Raw genomic sequence first — 19,397 nt, forward strand, 5'->3', positions numbered from 1 at the left:
CTGCAGAGGAGCCACTCAGGGCTGAGACACAGTCCAGCTCCAGCTGGGAGACCCCATTCCCAGGTCAGCACATTCCTCTCGCTGGAAGTGGGGAGGCAGCTCCCAGCTCAGATGGGATTCAGGATTCAGTTCAGCCCTCCTGGTCCCACTGCAGGACCGTGGGTTTCCCAGTGCCTGCAGCATCCCAAGGAGAAGCAGATGGTGTGCTAGTGCCTCTTGCCTGGCTGGTGCCCAGCACAGATCAACCACACCAGCATTCCCAGTAGGATACTAGTGAGCCCACATGACCCAGCTGCTCCCTGCAGAACAGAAGATTTTACAGCATCTCAGCATTGCTCCTTCTCCTGCAAGAAGTGGGACGGGGAGCCAGGGAACAAGCTCTGGAGCTGATGCAGCACCGTGCCCATCCCCCGGGCAGGAGATCCCAGGGGCTTGTCCCCTCAGCCCTGCTGGAGCCCCTCCCCACCCCACGTAGGGGCTGGGCTGCCTATCATCATCTCATAGAATGCCAGACTGGTTGGGGTTGGAAGGGACCTTAAGATCATCGAGTTCCACCCCCCTGCATGGGCAGGGACACCTCCCACCAGCCCAGGCTGCTCCAAGCCCCATCCAACCTGCCCTTCAACACTGCCAGGGATGGGGCAGCCACAGCTTCCCTGGGCAACCTGGGCCAGGCTCTCACCACCCTCACAGGAAAGAATTTCCTCCCATGTCCAAAATAAACCTCCCCTCTTCCAGTTTTCATCCATCCCCCTCAACCCATCCCTCCCTGCCCTTGTCCCAAGCCCCTCCCCAGCTTTCCTGAAGCCCCTTCAGGCTCTGGAAGCTGCTCTAAGGTCTCCCTGGAGCCTTCTCCAGGCTGATGGTGGTGGGGCTCACCAAGCCTCTCTGGTGCTCTCTGCTAGCCCATGGCCAGCACACTCTCCCCCCTGCTCCCCACGCTGCTGATGGCCCCTGTGGTGCCGTAAAGCCAAGCTCCAGGAATCCTCTTACGTGGGTTTTGCTGCAATAATCCCGTTAAACCCCCCCGCGCCCGCCGGCACAAAACCAAAATGTAAAGGAGATGATGGTGAGGAGCAGACCCACCAGAGCTGAGCTCCTTAATGAGTTAAGAGACATTAGAGATGGGGTAGACCTGATGGGATCGCAGTGCGAGACCGAAGACCTGGGCTTTTGTCCGTCCCACTCCAGGGAAGTGCTTCCCAGGGATCAGCTCTGGGTGCTGTGCACCGAGTCTCTCCTGCCGGGAGGTCAGCGAGGGATCCTGGAGCAACCTGCCAAGGGAAACACAAACCCAGCTGCTCAGAAAGTTTCCTTACCAATCCAACTGAAAACCTTGTCGTGAGTGTGCGATTATTGCTGTGAAACTTCATGATGTATCTGAAAATAAATGTTAGGAGGAGAAGCTCCTCACCATCCAGGCACGTGTTCTCACAGTCTCTTCCCCCAAAACAACGTGTTCCCAGCACTGACACTCTCCCCACAAAGCTGGGAGTTTGCTTTGATGAAGTAGCCTTCCCTACCGGGATATTTTCAGCCAGTTTTTCTAAATATTACTCACAAAGGCCCCCTCCAGACAACCTCTCTCCCTCCCCGAGTTTGTTTATATGCTTTGAATTCTGTTAGGGCACCATCTCCCTACCCCAGCGATGTTTTGTCCAAGTTTCCATATTTAGTTCTTTCAGCTATTCCTGCTCCTCAACCAGCTTCCCCGTGCACAACGCCAGGACCCGCCACATCCTGGCTCTCCCCACCTTCCTCTCCAGAGGGAAGCTTCCCCCATCCTCCCTGCACCCCGGATGCCTGTTGAGCACCGTACCCACCAACCCATCCAGGTGCCACCATCCCAGCTCACCCCCCAAGCCCTGACCCAGGGAACCCAGAGGATGCTTTATCCACGAGGGCTGGGTGCTTCCCCACAGCCTGGGGTGCTGGTGGCAGCCCTAGGACCCCCGGCACGGTGAGGATGGGGAGCCCACCCAGCAGGAAATCTAAGCCTGGCGGTATTTTAGGGCGAGACAGAGTTAAAGGCAGGGAAGGAGGGTTTCCTCCTGGCACGTGGCTCCGTGGCAGCCGCGGTGCGCAGCCTGCAGAGGCAGCGCAGGGAACGCGCCGGAGGAATTTACCATGAGGGAAAAGTGAGGCTGCTTGGAGAGAAATTAGTGTTTGTGTCCAGGGAGCCAAGGTGAGTCCAAGGGCAGCGCAGGAACCGGGGCTGCTTTTCTACTCAAACTTTCTCCTTCCTAAAGAACCAGGGCACGTGAAGTGCCCCCTCAGTCCCTGTCCCCCCAGGAGGGTCGTGCTCATGCTTCAGTGGTAGCTCAGGGAGGTGGCAGGGATTGGAGCTGGGAGGTTTGTGTGTTCCCAGAGGAGAAGGCACTGTGGCTACGCAGGCTGAGCCAGGACCTGCTGGCAGAGCTTCAGGTCTGGCTGGAGGCTCCTGAGGTCCCATGGGCAGCCCTGGGGGAAGATGGAAGGGCGTGTGGGGTCTGGCTGGTGGCTCTTGGGGTCCAGGTGGTAACTCTTGGGGTCTGGGTGACAGCAGTGAGGTCTGGCCAGTCCGTCTTAGGGTCTGGCTGGTGGGTGAATGGTCAGGGTGGCAGCTCCTGTAGTCCAGCTGATGGGTGTAGGATCCAACTGGTGGCTCTCGGGGTCTGGCTGATGGGTGTCATGTCCTGTTGATGGATGTAGGGTCCAGATGGTGACTCTTGGGGTCCAGCTGATGGGTGTAGGGTCCAGCTGGTAGCTCTTGGGGTCCAGAATTGATGGCTGCAGGGTCTAGCTGGAGCCCCTCAAGATCCAGCTGGTGGTTTTTGCGGGTGCAGCTGCTGGGATCGACACACAGCCAACAGGTTTCGGGGGGCACCCTGCAGCCCCGGGACAGCCCCTCGGGGGATACCGGCCCCTCTCGGCGGCTGTCGGGGCCGGGCCCGGGGCTCCCCCGCCCGCCGCTCCCAGCAGCCCGCCGGGGCCGAGGGGAGGAGCGGGAGCGGGCACGGGCGGCGGCGGCGGCAGCGGCGGTGAGTGCCCGCGGCGGCGGGGAGCGACCGGGCGGCGGGGCTAACGACTTGTCTGCATCCCCGCGGCCACCGGGGGGGCTGCACCTGCCTCGGAGCATCCCCTGCCGGGAGCCGGTGAGGGGGTAGGGATGGGGATTGGGGGGGCGGGGGGCAGTGATTTTTGAGGATGCTCGTCACGGATGCGGTGCCCGGGAGAGGCGGGATGGGCTCCTCGGCAGCCCGGGGCGGGGGGGGTTGAGGGAGGGGAGAAGGAGGGGTCCCGACCCCCGGTGGGACAGCCCCGGTGCTCCCCCTGCACCCCGCGGTTGCCAGCGGGGTGTGCCCAGCACCCCTAAAACATCCCCCCAGGCTGCGAGCTGAGATATGAACACCCCTAAAACATCCCTGCACCCGCAGTTTGGAAGGGGGGGGGGGAGCCCTGCGGCCGCGCTACCCCCGTCCCCTGGGGCTCCCCCGCCGGGCGCTGCCGGGGCCGGTTCACCGGAGCCCTCCCAGGCTCGGGGCAGCGATTCCCAGGCAGCGGCTCGGGAACGGGAGCGCTTTCCCGGGCCATCCATCATCCCCGCTGAAAGCCTGTTGACGTCAACCCCGTCCCGTGCCCGCTGGGGAAACGGGGACCGGGGAACCTGGAGGGTCCTGCCGGGGTGGGGAGGGGGCTGCTGCTGCAGGGCCTCATCCCCGCACCCAGCAGCCCACCCAACACTCACCTCAGCTCCCCGTGGGCTTCTCGGTGCCTCCAGCCTGGGCTTCCTGAACGGGTTTGACTCTGCTCCATCTGGAGAGCCTGCTCTGCCCTCCTCGGGGTGCTGGGCAGGTGCCGTGGCTGCTTCTGTTGGGAATTGTGTTGAAGAATTGGTGAGGAGGAGTGAAACGGTGCCTCGGGGTGGGCAGAGGCCCCTGCTCTGCACCCTGTGTGCTGTAATGGGGTCACAGGGTGTGGGGAGAAGCCCGAGGGAAGCACCCCAAGGAGCATGGGCCTGGCTGGCCACCCTGTCCCCTGAGCTGCTGCAGAGCAAAGGCTGCTCTGTGCCTTGACATGGCCCCCAGAGCCAGTGGCACCGTGTGGGTGGTCAGGCAGGGCTGCAGGGTTGTCCCCAGGGGCCAGTGCCCACTCCCAGGGGTCTGCAAGAGTCATGAGGGGTCTTTGGAGGCTGAGCTAAACCACAAGCCCTGGGCTGAGCTGCATCACTTGCTGCACAGGGAGCATCCCTTGGGGCTGGGCTGCTGATCCCAAGCTGGTGGATCTCCTGGGGCTGGAGGTGCAGGGATGGGCTCTGCTGCCAGGCCTGGCACCCCAGGGCTGTTCCTCTGCCACCTGCCCCAACCCTGACTCAGCCACCAGCATCACAGGGTCCCTTCCCAAGCCATTGAGCTCCTGCTCCCACACCTCTCACCTCCAGCCCCAGCTTCCACACGTGCCCATTTCTTTCTGCATCAACACCTCTCAGAAGTCAGCCCCTCTGATGTGCTCACAAGTCTCTCCCAAAGAGCACTGAACCTTCTCTGCCAGCCCTTTGCCAGGGCAAACTCCTGCTGCTTCCCACATCCCAGTGCTCCTCTCTGTGGGCAGAGCATTCCCAGGCTCTTGCTTCGTCCCAGTTTCGGCCCCATTCTCGGAGCACTGGTCACAATAACCTTTGTGGGACATGGACAGAGGATGAGGTCACAGCATCTTGATCTGCCCCAGGCACCCCAAGTTGGGGAGCAAATCTACCGACTTCCCACACACCCCAGGTCTGTCCTCCCTCAGCTTGCACTGCTCCCAGAGCTCATCCAAGCCCACCCGTGTGGATCAGGCCCCCGGTGGGCTCACTCCTGCTCTCCCTGCACCACAGCCCTGTGGGCAGCATCACAGCCATGAGAGCTGCAGCTTGAGGTTATGAAAACAGCTCGTTTTCCTGCTTATTAAAACCCAAGCTGCGTGGCACCATCTCCTTGCATCCACTTCAATGCACTTAAAATGTTTTGTCACAGCATCTCAAATAACCGGCTCCTCTAGTCATTATTTTTAAAGTGATTTAGGGCAGGATTGACAGCCCAGCTGGCACATCCCCCTGCCAGGCTCAGGGGCTCCCCACCTGCCCTAGGATGCTCTGTAGGGCCACGAGGGGATCATGGTGGGAGCCTCTCTGGACTCCTCGTCCCTCCCACAGGCAAAAGGACTCCCAGAGCTGAATGTCCCTCAGCCTGCAAAGAAATTGGCCCTATTGTAGCTGTCAGGTGGCACCTGCTGTGCCAGGGGCGCTGGTGCCAGCCCAAGAGATCTGCTCTGGCTCTGCTCTCCAGGTTGGACACAGACCATGGCAGTGATGGGTGTTCAGTGTCAGGCTCCTGCCATCTCTTGGCATCTCTCTGGCTCACAGAAGTCTTCCTACAGCAAGCAAGTTTTCTGCTGATCCCTTAAGCTTTGCAGTAATAGTGCAGTCTTAGCGGTTAAAAGGCAACTTTTTCTGCAAACTGCCTGACTTACCCCTGGATCCTGCTGGGACCTGTGGGTGGAACACAGCTGCATAAGGTGGGTTGGAGCTGGTCAGATGGGGCCTGGGCTGCTGGCACCAGGCTGTCATCATGTTCTCCATCCTGCTGTTGTACACAGAGCTGGGTTGGTCACGGGGAACATGGATGGACTTGGTTGCCCATCCTGGAGCTTGATTCTGGAAAGTCCAACACAGGATTGTAGCATCAGGCACCTCTGCTGTGGGCAGGGCTGGAGCCACCAGGGCAGAAGATGGTCAGTGCTTTGATTTGAACCCGAGGGACTTCACAGCTCTTGGCCAGTGGGGGACACAGAGCCCCTGCAAGGCAAAGTGGTACTCACTGATGCAGAAAGAGGAGGGAAGGGGGGGCTGGTGGGTGCTGGCCACTGGTAAGAGGGGAAAACAGATGTTGTCTGCAAGGAGAGGAGCTGGTGGGAGCAGCAGAAAGGCAGAGCTGATAGCAGTCCTGCCCCTGGAGGAAGCAGCTCCATGAAATATTGATGGGATTCACACACAGCAGACGAGCAGTGTGAGCTGCATTGCAGAGCTGGGAGCCGAGCAGCCGGGAAGGCAGCGGCTGCTGGGAAATGGGAGAAGCTCCTGCCCACAGCCCCTCCGTGCTGGCAGAGCTTGGGAACAGCCCTGGGCATCGGTGCCAGCCCTCAGTGCCCAAGCACCGGGCAAGGGGTTGGGGTCTGAGCACAGGTGACCCCATTTCCAACCCACCCCAGGGGCTCACAGAGGCCCCGGGGCTGGTTTCTGACGTCCTCCTCATCCTCCCCCCCCCAGGACATGGCCCAGTTTTCAGGGCCGTGTGGCAGCAGCAGCTTCTCATGGCCCCAGGGAGCTGCTGGCAGCGGCCACACGTCTGCTCCTGCAGCTCCCCAGCAAGGGTCCTGCTCCTGCAGCTCCCCAGCAAAGGGTCCTGCTCCTGCAGCTCCCCAGCAAAGGGTCCTGCTCCTGCAGCTCCCCAGCAAAGGGCCCTGCTCCCTCCCGAGCTGCCTGCTGTGGCCCAAAGGCACAGCCAAGGCAGAGGCACCCAGCTCTGCCCTGTGGGAACCTGCTCCAGGTGACACATCCCTGGGATGAGTCTGGATTGTCAGGGATGGCCCAGTGCTTGCTGCAGTGCCCCCAGCCCCTGGCAGGCCAGGCTTGGTGGGAGCTGCCTTGTCCCCCTGCCACAGCCCCACCGGGTGGCTTTTGCTCCTCTGATTCTTTTATGTTGCCTTGGAAACAATGGGATTCAGCACAGATCTGATTTAACCAGCAGACGTCACGCAGGGACCTGGTGTGGTCAGGGCACTGGCCCTGGGCTACCAGCAGCTGGGAGGGGGCTTTGACCCCACCCCTGAGCACAGGAGCAGGCTGTTTGGTCCCAGCTCCCTCCCAGGCCTGAGGAATACCCTTCCACTGCTCATCCCAGGAGAGATGCTGTGGATCCCTGGTGGAGCTGGTCTCCATGATGCCATCTCTGAGCCCATGGGGATGTCCCCAGGCCACAGCATTGGCTACTGTCACCACCATCCCATCACCAGGTCTGTGCTGGGCTCCTCACTCACACCATGACCACCAGCTCTTCCCATCCCAGTGGAAAGGCTCCACCTGCCATCCCTGCCAGCTCCACCATTGGGTGGGCTGGCTGAGCAGCTCTGGTGCTTTATCCTCCCACTCCAGGGCAGCCACCTGCCTCTTGGAGAAACATCCAGACTGGAGCAACCTGGCAGGAAGATGCCACAGAGTTTGCCCCATGGCCCTTCTCCTTCTCCTCCCAGGCAACACTCACAACACCTCACACAGCAGTCAGGCCTTTTTCCCAGCTCAGCCCTGAACTTCTCCCCTCAAAGCTCTATTTTTCCCACCAATAGAGCATGTTTAGACCCATCCTTTAATTTCAAGGCTTCTGTTTCCCATGGAGAACGTGCAGGACTCATGCTGTGCCTGCAGAGTGTTCCAGCCAGAATGTAACTCTTATGACTTGCCTGAGCAATGAGATGTTTAACTCGGGTAGCTGGAGTCACTTGCAAGTTCTCAGCTCATGTGCACTGAATTATACCTCTTGCTGGGTAATTAAATTGATACAAGCAACTACCAATCAAACCTGAAGCAATTAATTAGAACTAAGTACTTTTAGGGGAAATAAGTCCTTGCTTTACTTGCCAATGCAAGGAGGAACTCATGTTGGTGAGCTGTTCCACTGCAGCTGGCCCAGCTCATCATGCCCCATTCAGGAGCAGCAAGGTCTTGTAGCAGCAGCTCTAACGAGCTTTTCTTTCCCCAAAAGTGCTTATTTTAGGGCCTACCTGCTCCAGAAGTCAGCAGCATTCCTGTCCTCTTCCTCCAGGCTGGGGACAGTCCCACTGCAGGGGCAGCTCAGGGGCAAGAGGACCTGCTTCCCCACTACCAGGGCTTTCCAACCCCACCTGTCTCCAGGAACACCCACCTTGGAGTCTTCAGGGGGGCTGACAGCCCCCCAAATTCCTCTCCCTGCCTTCAGAAGAGGCAGCACCCCAGCCAGCCCCACTGCTGGGTGCTCATTTATCTCCTCCCTCCTCTTCCTTTTCCTCTCCCCACCCACCCTCAGGGCCCTTCCCCACCTGTGCAGGGCACCTGCTGGCTCCTCCCTCCTTCCCTGCAGCCTTTGCCAAAACACCCAGTTTTCCCCATCAATACTTGGCCCCCATTTCAACCTCGGTGGGACATCTGGAGCGAGGGCTCCCTTGCAGCCCTGGGTTGTTCCTCACGACATCCAGCCCCTGACACTGCCCAGTAGTGAGACCAGATGGTCCTGTTGGCTTCCTGGGGTCACCCGTGAACCCCTGCCTTCCATGCTGCCTCACTCCCCACTTTTCCCAGCTCGGGCACCCCCTCATCAGGTCTGTGACACCCAGCGAGGGGGAACAAGCCTGGCAGAAGGATTCCCCCCAGTCCCACAGAGGTGCATCCCAGGCTGCTGGACCACTCGGCCCCTGCTTGGGGCTGGGAAGAGAACTGGGTCAGCCATGTAACCATGGAGATGCTGAAGGAGATGCTGAAGCAGCGCCTGCTCAGCCCCTCTCTCCAGAACCTTGAAAAGATGATCCAGACCGGGCACCCTCCATCTCCAGCCGGGAATGGGGCTGGGGAGCTGAGCCTCCTGGGTGCGGGGAGCGGGGCGGGCCGGTCCCTACCCCGCCCAGGGCGGTAAGATGCCTCCGGCTCCTCTTTTCCTTTGGGATACGAGTGCACGGAGCTCAGGGCTCGGCCCCGCCAGCCTGGCCGGGCGCTCCTGCGCAGCAGCGGGGCTGGAAATGCAACAGGGAACGTGTTTTCCTGCGGGTCCTGCTTGTCTGCGCCTTGTGCATCGGTGCGGGGCGCGGGCTGCGTGTCCGCCCCGCCGCGGGGCAGCCGGAGGGATGGATGCTGCGGGCGTGACGCCTCTCCCGCCTGCCCGGCCGGTGCCCGGGGGCTCCGTGCATCCCGCAGCCAGCCCGGCTGGCCGGGAGAGCGGGGCTGGCTCGCTGCACGACTTCTCGGCGGTTGTGATTCCCCGCGAGGCCGGTGCGTGGCGGGGGTAAGGGCTGGGGGGGCTGCGGGTGCTGCCCCCACCCCGGCAGCAGGGGAGGAGGGGGCTGGCGGCTCGCCCGGCTGCTGGGGCGGCGCGGGGCTTTGCTTCCAGAATCCCGGTGGTTTTGCAATTTGGAGGAAAAAAAAAACACCAAAACCCACACAGCGGGGGGTGGAGATGAAGGGAAACCCGGTGCTGCTGCCTCCAAGCCCGGCCGGCGCCTGCATCCCCCTCCCGCTGCCGGGGCCGGCCGGGGATGCTGCCGCGGCACCGGGGCCGGGCGGCGCTGGGAGCCCCGGGGCTCGGGCACAGGCTCCGGTCGAGCTCCTCTCAGCATCCAGCACCGGGCACTTCCCGATCTCCTTGTCCACCCGCTCTCTGCAGAGGCCAGGAGGAGACTGGGAAAAGAGATAAGGGGGTAAAATTACGGGCAGGGCGAAGAAAATCCTTCCTTTGGGCGCAGGAGCGCGCGCTCCCGTTCCTTGCGGTGAGCGATCCCCGTGCGTGTTGCACTGGAAACGATCCCGATAGCGCTGGGCTCCCCTGATCTAATTTGCTGCCATCAGAGCCTGGTGGTGGCTGAAGCGCCGAGCGGGGAAAACAGCAGCAGGAGCCTTTTGTGTCTGCCTGGCCCTAGAAATAACAGGGCAGGGTTGTGCCACGGCTCCTCTCACTCCTGATGTGGCAGGGAGAGGCCGGGGCACTGAGCCCTCCTGCACAGGGACGTGCCTGGGCTTAGGAACAGCCTCACGTCAGGTTTGCAGGTGGGGAAACTGAGGCACGGGGAAGGGAAGCAGTGTGTGACCGAGGCTGCACTGGGAAGCAGTTGGGATCCGTTCCTTGGGGCAGACCCTTCCTAGGAAAAACCCCATCCCCTGTGAGCGGCTGCGTCGAGTTTGGAGCCTGGAGTGTGCCTGGAGAGTGGGGGGTGACATTGGAAAATGCTCATCCCAGAGGTCCCCAAGGTCCCAGAGGCAGTGGCTCAGCCCTGGCCCCTCCTGGAGTGGGGTGACAGGAGTGGGTCACTGCCCTGGGCAGAGCAGGCGAGGGAAGGACCAGACAGCTGCTGCTCCCTGGGAGCTCATTAGTGATATTAATGACTAATCACCCACTTGCCCCTCTTTGCATCCCTGCTGTAATTGGTAAATCCGTGAGTCCAGCAGTGCTGGAGCTGAGCCTGTGGCTCCCATCAGGTCTCAGCCCGACCGTGTCCCTGTGGAGCTCCATCCCCACAGGGCAGGGGGCTACACAAGCCCCCATCTTGCCCCACTCCCACCTTCCTGGCCAGAACTCATCCTCTGCATTTGTGGCCGTCTCTCTTTCTTGAAAGAGAAATGTTTTTCCAGGCGCTGCCTCCATCCATTATCATAAAGTGGCTTCACTTGGCCTGGAGTTAATAATTCACCTTTCCTTGGAAGATGGATGCTCCCGTCCCACTGGGTTTTAAATATTCATGGGGAAGGGAAGGCAGCAACCGTGCAGGAGATCTGGCAGCAGCATCACAGCCTCTGCCACCAGGGAATGCCCTGGTCCCCAGCACATCTTGGGGCCCCTCCAGGCACCATCTGCTGTGGGGGCTTCACAGGGGACCCCCAGAGCAACCCGGTGTCAGCCCCAGCCCAGTGGGGGCCATCTCAGGGTGGAGCAGAGACACAGCCCGAGCAGCACGTAGGGACACTGCAGCCACGCTTTGCAGGAGATGTGTTGGAAGAACTTTGCTGGTTGCAATTTTGGACACCTTCAGTGGGGGTGGACAGGGCTGTCCCCGAGCCCCAGTGTCCCCTCCTGCTCCCAAGGTGGGCAGGTTGGTGATGCACCGAGTCCTTTGCCCACTGGTAGGTTTGTCCTGGCCATGCCAGGTCCCACGGGACTGGTGGGTCCACCCTGTGACCTAGCTTGCACAGGAGGTCGCCACACCCCACAGGTGGGGAAAAACAGTCCTGATGGCTCGTGGCACTGGAATTTAATGGATTTGGAAGTGCCCTGGGGACCCTCCATCCCTGCAGAGGTGCTGTGGGTGGGAGCACAGCGCCACAGCCAGCGCCACCACCCAGCACTGCTGGCCTTGACTCTGGCTTCCTCCCGCAGCTGATTCCACCCGGCAGAGCCAGCGAGCACGCCAAGGGCTGACCATGTTCAATGGGGATGCCAGCTCCTCGGCGGCCAGGAATGTCATCCGCAGCTCCAGCATCAGCGGCGAGATGTTCAGCGCGGAGCAGAGCGCGCGGGGCGGCCCCGACGCCGGCACCCTCAGCAAGAAGCGCCGCTCCAGCCTGGGCGCCAAGATGGTGGCCATCGTGGGGCTGTCCCAGTGGAGCAAGAGCACCCTGCAGCTCAACCAGACTGGTGAGGAGCGTGGCCCCAGCACCCACGGCCCCAGCACCCACCCCCAGCTCTACCAGCACCGCCCCCCCCCCTCCCCACCCCAGCTCAGCTTTTAGGAGGCTGCCCCGAGCGATGCTCCAGCTGCCCACGTCTGATGAAGACACCTCACAACAACAAAATCCCCTTAAAATCCCCCCCCCCCGCAGCACCTCTCCAGGTGCCAAAATCTGGGACATTGCTGGAGCTCTGCCAGTGCCCAGAGTCTGGGATCAGCATCCCCCACCCCCCTCAGTACTGGCCAGTCCGGGCTGCAGGGAGAGAGGGAGCTTGAAGAAAGGATTTGTCAAACTGTCTGGCTCTGGGAAGTGTATTTAAATGCTTAAAATAGCTTTTTAAAGGGTGGAGGAAGCAAAAAGCTCATTTTAGTGCAGGCTTTTTCTCTAGTTATGGCTTTTTTATCCTGGTTCTTGGTGGCATTTCATGATTTGGGAGGTGATTTATAAAGAGAGGATTCATTTGGAGCCCTCCAGCCCTGCACATCCGAGGAGTTTCTGAAGGGGTGGAATTATCCCCAAAAGTGCCAGCATCAGGCAGACCCACACATGGGAACAACAGGACTGGGACCTTCCTGGCTGCTGGAGCATCACCCACCCTGTTGGGGGTGCCAGGACCAGGCAAACACTTCTATGGGGGCAGCCCCTGAATTAGGAGGACCAGCCTGACTCCCCGGGGAGCAGCCGTGGTGCCAACACATCCCTACTGACGCCGTGGGGCTCCCGGTGGTGCCAGGGCTCCCGGCAATGCCAGGGGTGGATGCTCTGGCCATGCTCCTCCTTCTGCCATCTGCCACCACCTGGGACACCTGGCAGGGGGATGGTGCAACTGCCTGGAGAAAGGGAGGCTTCACTGATCAGTCCATGCAGCATTGGGGGTGCCCGTGGGTGCCTGTCCCCTGTGACATGGGGACAATGGGACACGTTGATGTGGCCCTGAAGATTTTGGAGCTGGCTCTGCAGCAGCAGCCAGGCTGTGGGCTGGTGTCAGCACATGTGAGCTGAGTCTGGCAGGTCTCAGCACTCAGCGGGGATGGCCGAGGTGCGAGCGGCACCGGGACACGAGCCCTTGCGGGGTCCTGCAGGGCTTCATCCCCAGGGCAAAGCTCCATAAACCATGATGGAAAACGTACCGAGGGAGGGGCGCAGCACCCGGGGAGGCTCCCGGGCTCACCCCCTATCTCGGCTTCCAGAGGGTGGCCCCAAAAAGCTGCGCAGCAACATCCGGAGGAGCACGGAGACCGGCATCGCGGTGGAGATGAGGACCCGGGTCACCCGGCAGAGCAGCCGCGAATCCACCGACGGCAGCACCAACAGCAACAGCTCCGAGGGCACGTAAGGCACCGCGGGCACCTGCGGGGGGGCGGGACCCTCGCTGTGCTCCCGGGGGATCCCTCCTGAGAGCCGCCAGCCCGACTGCTCCACAAAAGCCCTTTGTTCTCCCCGGTCCAGGTTCATCTTCCCCACCACCCGGCTGGGCGCCGAGAGCCAGTTCAGCGACTTCCTCGACGGGCTGGGGCCGGGCCAGCTGGTGGGACGGCAGACACTGGCCACCCCCCCGATGGGTGAGTACCAGCCCAGGGGGCTCCCAGCCCGGGGAGGGGGCTGCGTCTTGCCCACTGCAGGGCTAGGAATGCGAGAAGATCCTCCAGCCCGAGGGAACCGAGGGGCCGGAGCTGCTGGGAATGGGGAGGGGCACAAGAAACAGAGCCCCCCTTCTGTCCCTCAAGTCGCCGCAGCACAGGGACCTGGTCCTGCTGGCCCCACATAAACCCCCGGGGGGAGAAAGGGAGCAGTCTGACCCCTCTGGGTTTGCCCACCTTGCCCGGGGGGGGGGACACCACCAGCTGCCCTTGGGGAGAGGTCCCGCGGTGCTGGTGGCACCCAAATCCCTCCAGCTCCTGCCGATCCCCTGCGCTGGCCCTGACTTGCTGTTGAAATGCCAGGCGTGTTTTGAAAACACGCAGGTTCATCTCGCTACTATTTAACCCCCTGGGACATCAGGCAGCCCCTTCCCTGTCCCCACTCCCCCTCCCCAGGGCCACAAGGCAGCAGCACTGGGGACCCACACGTTCGAGCAGGGGGAGAAAAACATTCACCCCAAGCTCAAAAGGTGCCTAAGCTGCATTTTCCCCTGCAGATGCTCCCACAGGGAGCAGGGTAGGATCCCAATGAAGTACCCCGAGGACATGGGGGCTCGTGGGTGCTGACCCCAGGGGTTGCTCAGTCACCAGCCCCTCCTGCTCTTGCCAGGGTCTCACCTGCCCCCTGAACAAGGCAGAGCCCTGGGTGGGATGGAGCTGGTGGGGAGGGAGGAGCAGGGGGCTCTCACCTGCTTCTCAGATCCAAGTGTCTTCATATCAGCTCAGCTTTGTCCTTCCTCCAAATTCAGGGTCAATCCTGCAGCCGGTGGCAGGATGCTGGGTGTGCTCGGGGGCTGGGTGCTGAGGATGGGGGGCAGGGGGTGCTGGGGCTGTCAGCCCCACAGATGACATCTCCCACCTGCTTTTTGGCAGCACCAAAAGGGAGAGGTGATGGGGACCAGCCCGTGGGAGGTGGTGGTCGGAGAGGGGGCTGAGTCCTTCTTGTCCCCTTGTCTAGGTGATGTACATGTTGGCATGGCCGACCGGAACGGGCAGCTGGAGGTGGAGGTGATCCAGGCGAGGGGACTTATCCCCAAGATGGGCTCCAAGTGCATCCCTGGTAAGTGGCTGGAGAGGGAGGGGGTTTGGGATGGAGGGGAAGTGATGAGGACGGGCGCTGTGCTGGGACCATCACCAGAGCCTGCTCCAAGTCAGTGTCTCTCACCCATTTTCCACCACAGCCACCTACGTGAAAGTTTACCTGCTGGAGAACGGTGTCTGCCTGGCCAAGAAGAAGACCAAGGTGGTGAAGAAAACCTGTGACCCGTCATACCAGCAGCCTCTGCTCTTCGAGGAGGCCCCTCAGGGCAAAGTCCTGCAGGTGATGAACTCCCCGCAGACACCTGGGGACAGGGAGGGATTAGGGGAACAAGGACACAGGACAGAAGCCATGTCCTCACTGCTGTCCTTCAGACCACGGCCTCCCCACCCTGATCACAGCAGGTCCTCCCTGTCTGGACACACTGAATTTGCTGAGTTTTCCCCAAAACTCCCTCTTGGTGAGCCGGGAGCTCCCCTAACTCCTCCTCTGCCCCGCAGGTGATTGTCTGGGGAGATTATGGGCGGATGGACCACAAGTGCTTCATGGGGATGGCCCAGATCATCTTGGAGGAGCTGGATCTCTCCAGCACGGTCACGGGCTGGTACAAACTCTTCCCCACCTCCTCGTTGGCCGACTCCAGCATCGGACCTTTGACACGGCGCCTCTCCCAGTCCTCCCTGGAGAGCTCCACCAGCCCCTCCTGCCCGTAGGCGCCAGGTTGGTGTGAGAGGCTGGGAGTGGAAAGGAGACATCCTGCCCTAACCAAAACTGTTAGTGGATAGCTGTAAATATCCTGTTCTTTTGGGTTGGGTTTTTTTTTGGGTTTTGGGTTTTTTTTACCCCTTTTTATTTTGTTTTTAAACCTCCTTCCCAGAACAACCCTGCGCCCTCCCCGTGTCCCGGCAGCAGAGGGGCAGTGAGGGCTGGGGGTTTTGAGGCAGGGGGAAGGAGAAGCAAAGAAAACCCACCACACCCCCCCCCAGCGAGGGCTGCGACTGCCGACCGATCCCGAGGCTGTTCCCACCTCATCCCAGCATCCCGTGGGACAGGGCTGGAAGTGACACCTTTACTCTCCCGACCACCCTCAAGAGCATCTCGGCCCCGTCCATCCAGTGCCGCCGCAACGAGGCTTCTTGTCCTTCCATTCCCTTGCCTTGCCTGAAAGGGAGCATTTCAAAGAGGAAAGAAACAAACCTCAGACAAAAATAACAATCCAACTCAGCACTATTTTTTCTTTTCCAAGGAATGTAGCATCTCCTCTTATGTAGCTTGGCCACGTGCTGACAACACCCTCACTCTGCAATATCTAAGAGACTCCGGATTGTCCGGAAACATCTGCCAGTCACTTCCCGTCTGTTTGTTTGCTGCCACAACTCCTGCAACACCCACCAAGCACTTCTGGGGGCTGTTTTTCGTGGTTTTCTCCTTTTTTTTTTTTGTTTTGTTTTGTTTTTTTTTCCTGGTAGCATGTAGCCCGTGACCAGTGACATTGCCAAAGCGAGAGAGAAGAGGAAAAGGTGCACCCACCTCACCCGAGCATCTGCTGGTCTCATCCTCATGTTTCACCACTGACCCTGGTCTTGTCCAGCCAAAGCAAGACCCAAAACAAACTCTGTGATGCCTCACATGAAAAGCGGAGTCAGGAGAAGGTGACCTGATGGAGCAGGAGTACCAGGATGCTGGCTGGTCGTTTGGCTCCCAGCGCCTTCCTTCCACAAGGGCCAGCTTGAGGTCTGGGATGCTCTTCTTGGTCCTGGGATGCTCTCCCTCGAGGTCTGAGATGCTCTCCTCAGCTCTGGGATGCTCTCCTCAATACTTGAATTCCAAGTAGGAGCAGAGGGTTTGCCAGAGCCCACGGCAGGACGCACCTTTCTCCAACTCTCGACTCCTTGGTTCGCTACAGGGGAACATCTCAACAGCATCTTCTGCTGATCTGGAATTTAGGGTGACCGAGAGGTAACGAACAAAGGACTAGATGCTTTGAAATAATTATCAGGATGAGTGTTTTGGGTTTTTTGTTTGTATGTTTTGTTTGTTTGTTTTTAAAGCAGCATTTTGGTTCCCCACCAAGGGACCAGTTCTTGTAGCAAAACCAAGAAATATGGAAGCTTTTTTTGAAGGTGCCTAATGAAATTTGCTGAAAATACTCAGGGGAGACACCACTAGAAACTCTGGTTTCTTCATAGAATATACTAACCACAATGACTGTCCTGAAGGATCAGTTTCCAAATGAGAGGAAAAAAGAAAATAATAAAAACCAACACACCAAAAGATGAGCAGTCTTGAGACTGGAAGAGGACAAAAGGTTAATGGGGAATTTTTCCTGCCCAGATGGCTCTGACCTTCAGTCTTTAACACAACTCACCCCACAGCACAGTTGGGCTTTTTTACAATTATTTATTGGCCAAGCAGAGAATTTCACAATGCACAGAGCACAACAAACCAACCTGCGCTTCTCCTGGTGACACCAGGAACCAAGAACCACCTCAAACCTGTTGCTGCAAGGAAGTAAAGTGGAACCTGAAGGAAAAGGTGGGGATGATGAAGCTGGCCCCTCCACCACCCCAAAACTGGGGGCTGCAAAACCCCATGGCTCAGTGGTGGGTTTACCTGGCACCACCACCATTTTAGTGACATCATGGCAAGGAATTGCAGCTGCTGTCACAGACTTTGGATCTTTACAAATCAAAACAGACCTCTGAGAAGAGAGCAGGCTGGATGCTGCTGACTGGGCATGGAGAGGGGGCTCTAGGCCCCAAGTGCCTCCTCATAAAGAATTAAATCCTCATCTTCTGGAGTGGGAAGTGCTTGGTCAAGCAACATGCCCCAATCTGGGAGACCTTAGAGCACCTTCCAGTGCATGAAGAGTCTACAGGAAAGCTGGGGAGGGACATTTGACAAGGGCAGGGAGTTAGAGGACAAGAGATAATGGATCAAAACTGGAAGAGGGAGATTTAGGTGAGACATTAGGAGGAAATTCTGGAGTGTGAAGGTGGGAAGAGACTGGAACGGGTTGCCCAGGGAAGCTGTGGCTGCCCCATCCCTGGCAGTGTCGAAGGGCAGGTTGGATGGGGCTTGGAGCAACCTGGGCTGGTGGGAGGTGTCCCTGCCCATGCAGGGGGGGTGGATCTAGATGATCTTTAAGGTCCCTTCCAACCCAAACCAGTCTGATTCTATGATTCAACTTCTGAGCTTGTGCTGAATCACGACATGTAGGACCGTGGGATCCACTAACCACCTCCAGTTGAGGAAGCAAACTTGGTGCCCTGACTACTGAAACAGGAATAAACAATGGCTTGAACATGATGTTCCTTGCAGAGCACAAAGCAGTTACACAAGGTCAGTGACGCCTGGATGAGGCTAAACCTCCTCTGCCCTGGCACGCTGGATTTTTAAATATACATGAGGGAAGGCATCTTAAGAGGAAAAGCTTTCTGCTCCTTCAAGCTAACATTATTTGCTTTTGCTTTACCAACTCAATTTCAGTGGGAAAAAAATGAATAAAATCCGCCTGTGGTGGGACAACAACCATGTCCACAGGGAAGTGGAACAGCAGGATGGGCAGAACAGGGAGCTCTGCAGGTATTTTCTGCTCACTGGGGTGGAGGCAGCATCCCACCCCCTTCCAGCACAGAGCTCACTGGCTGGAAATCTCTCCCAGGAGCTGCAGGGTTTTGCTGCTCCCCCTCTCCACGAGCAGTGTGATGCTTTACCTGAGACAGAGAAGCAAAGAGCAGCAGGAAGGCTGGGGCAGCTGGGCACACAGTCCCAGCAGTGTATGCCCCAGGTCTAGCAAAAGACTCCCTGGTTCTGTGCCAGCTGGAAAACCTGCCCTTGCTGGCACATGGAAAACCCAGAGAAAAAGAAGCACCATCTGCAAGACACACCTGGGCACTCCAGGGAACGTGGAAAACACAAATACTTTGGCTTACTTTTATATCATCAATAGACTGAGGCTGCAGTGGAGGAGAATGTCAGAGCTGAGGTCAGGACACTCTGCAGCTCAGTTCCTGCCCAGGGATGTGTTTTTGTTTGCTGCAACGTGATGGGATCATGGGAATGATCCCACCTGCTTGTTGAGAGCCACAATACCAGTGACTTCAGATGACTGTCACTTACCCACTAAACAGACTGAAACCCATCAAACCTTAACTTCTATTAACTTCTTCACTCCAGCACTACACATCCAGTCCCCCCAGGGAGCTGGTTCTCACTTCGCTGGGGAAGCATCTGGGGAAGTATCTGGGGCAGGACCCACCTCACACATGTGGAAAAGTTATAAGTGGGAGAAGAGCACCCATGTGCCAGGTCTACACCATCAGCTCCTTCTCCTTTCTGCACCTGAGACACCACGTGTCAAATGTTTTCCCTCCTCCAACAACAAGAACTAAAAAGCCAAGACACTCAGAGGGGCTTTTGACACATCAGAAAACCCACAAGCTTCTGGACTCCAGTTTGTTGTTGTTTTGTTGGTTTTTTTTTCTGGGGGAATGTATTATTGCAAAGGGCATTTATTTATTTTTTTAATGTACTACATGATGTGCAAAAGGTGGCTGCACTGACTGGGTTTTAGGTGTTAGATTATTTCCTCTTCCCTCTACTCTCCATCAGGAAAGGAAATTCAATCCATTCAACCTCCCAAGTATTTTCCCCTAGAAAGAATAATTTATTATCAAGCTGAACCCACTTTGCAGCCCATTTTATACCCAGCACAGCAGAGAGTTGATGCTGGTGTCAGAATCAAGGCACCCTGCTTGAGTAACAAGGATGGAGTTTGCCAAAACAGCCTTGAAATTGTACTTAAACATCCCCTAAACTTTAGCAAGGGAAAGAGAGTTGTGGCCAAGCAGCAAAGCACAGAAACCACTGCTTGATTCCCTGCCCAGGCTGACGTTACTCCTGGGTTTTCTACAAGCTTTACTTGCCAAAGTTGAGTGACATTTTTCCAGGGCACCAGAAGGTGGGCCAGGCTTCTGGCCTCAATCAGAAATTAGCCCCTGTTTCACCAACATCATCCCAGCATGTTGGAAGCACAGGGAGAGGATGCTTAGACATAGTTTTCCTGAAATTCCGTGAGATGCAGGAGCAATTACCTGGCCAGTAATCGGAAACCTGACCCTATTGAGCAGCTTTGGAAAATACCCCAGGGCATCTGAGATGGTGGGAAGTATTCCCTGCACCACCTTTTCCAGCTCTTAAAACCTTTTCTCCAGAAGCAGTTACAGATGGAAGCAGGAGACCAGAAATTCCTGTGGGAGTGAGCTCAGGATCCCCTCTGCTGATGGGAATCACT

The 19,397-nt window shown here is 58.4% G+C and overlaps 1 protein-coding gene across 1 annotated transcript; it reads left to right on the forward strand.

The window, feature by feature from the left end:
• Positions 1–11,173: 11,173 nt before the first annotated feature.
• Positions 11,174–15,136, forward strand: RIMS3 (regulating synaptic membrane exocytosis 3). The gene is made up of 6 exons (XM_051638219.1): positions 11,174–11,387; positions 12,613–12,754; positions 12,872–12,984; positions 14,021–14,122; positions 14,244–14,383; positions 14,602–15,136. The coding sequence occupies exons 1-6, from the start codon at positions 11,174–11,176 to the stop codon at positions 14,812–14,814; spliced, it is 924 nt and encodes a 307-aa protein (XP_051494179.1). The 3' UTR covers positions 14,815–15,136.
• The last annotated feature ends 4,261 nt before the right edge of the window (positions 15,137–19,397 follow it).

This window comes from Apus apus, chromosome 21 (genome assembly GCF_020740795.1).
Source record: "Apus apus isolate bApuApu2 chromosome 21, bApuApu2.pri.cur, whole genome shotgun sequence".
In the NCBI taxonomy this organism is placed as follows: domain Eukaryota; kingdom Metazoa; phylum Chordata; class Aves; order Apodiformes; family Apodidae; genus Apus; species Apus apus.

Excerpts from the sequence above, each read along its gene's own strand:
- RIMS3 (XM_051638219.1), top strand. The coding sequence starts at position 11,174 with ATGTTCAATGGGGATGCCAGCTCCTCGGCGGCCAGGAATGTCATCCGC. Across the intron at positions 12,755-12,871 it reads AGCAACAGCTCCGAGGGCAC|GTTCATCTTCCCCACCACCC; the intron begins GTAAGGCACCGC and ends TCCCCGGTCCAG. Across the intron at positions 12,985-14,020 it reads ACTGGCCACCCCCCCGATGG|GTGATGTACATGTTGGCATG; the intron begins GTGAGTACCAGC and ends CCCCTTGTCTAG.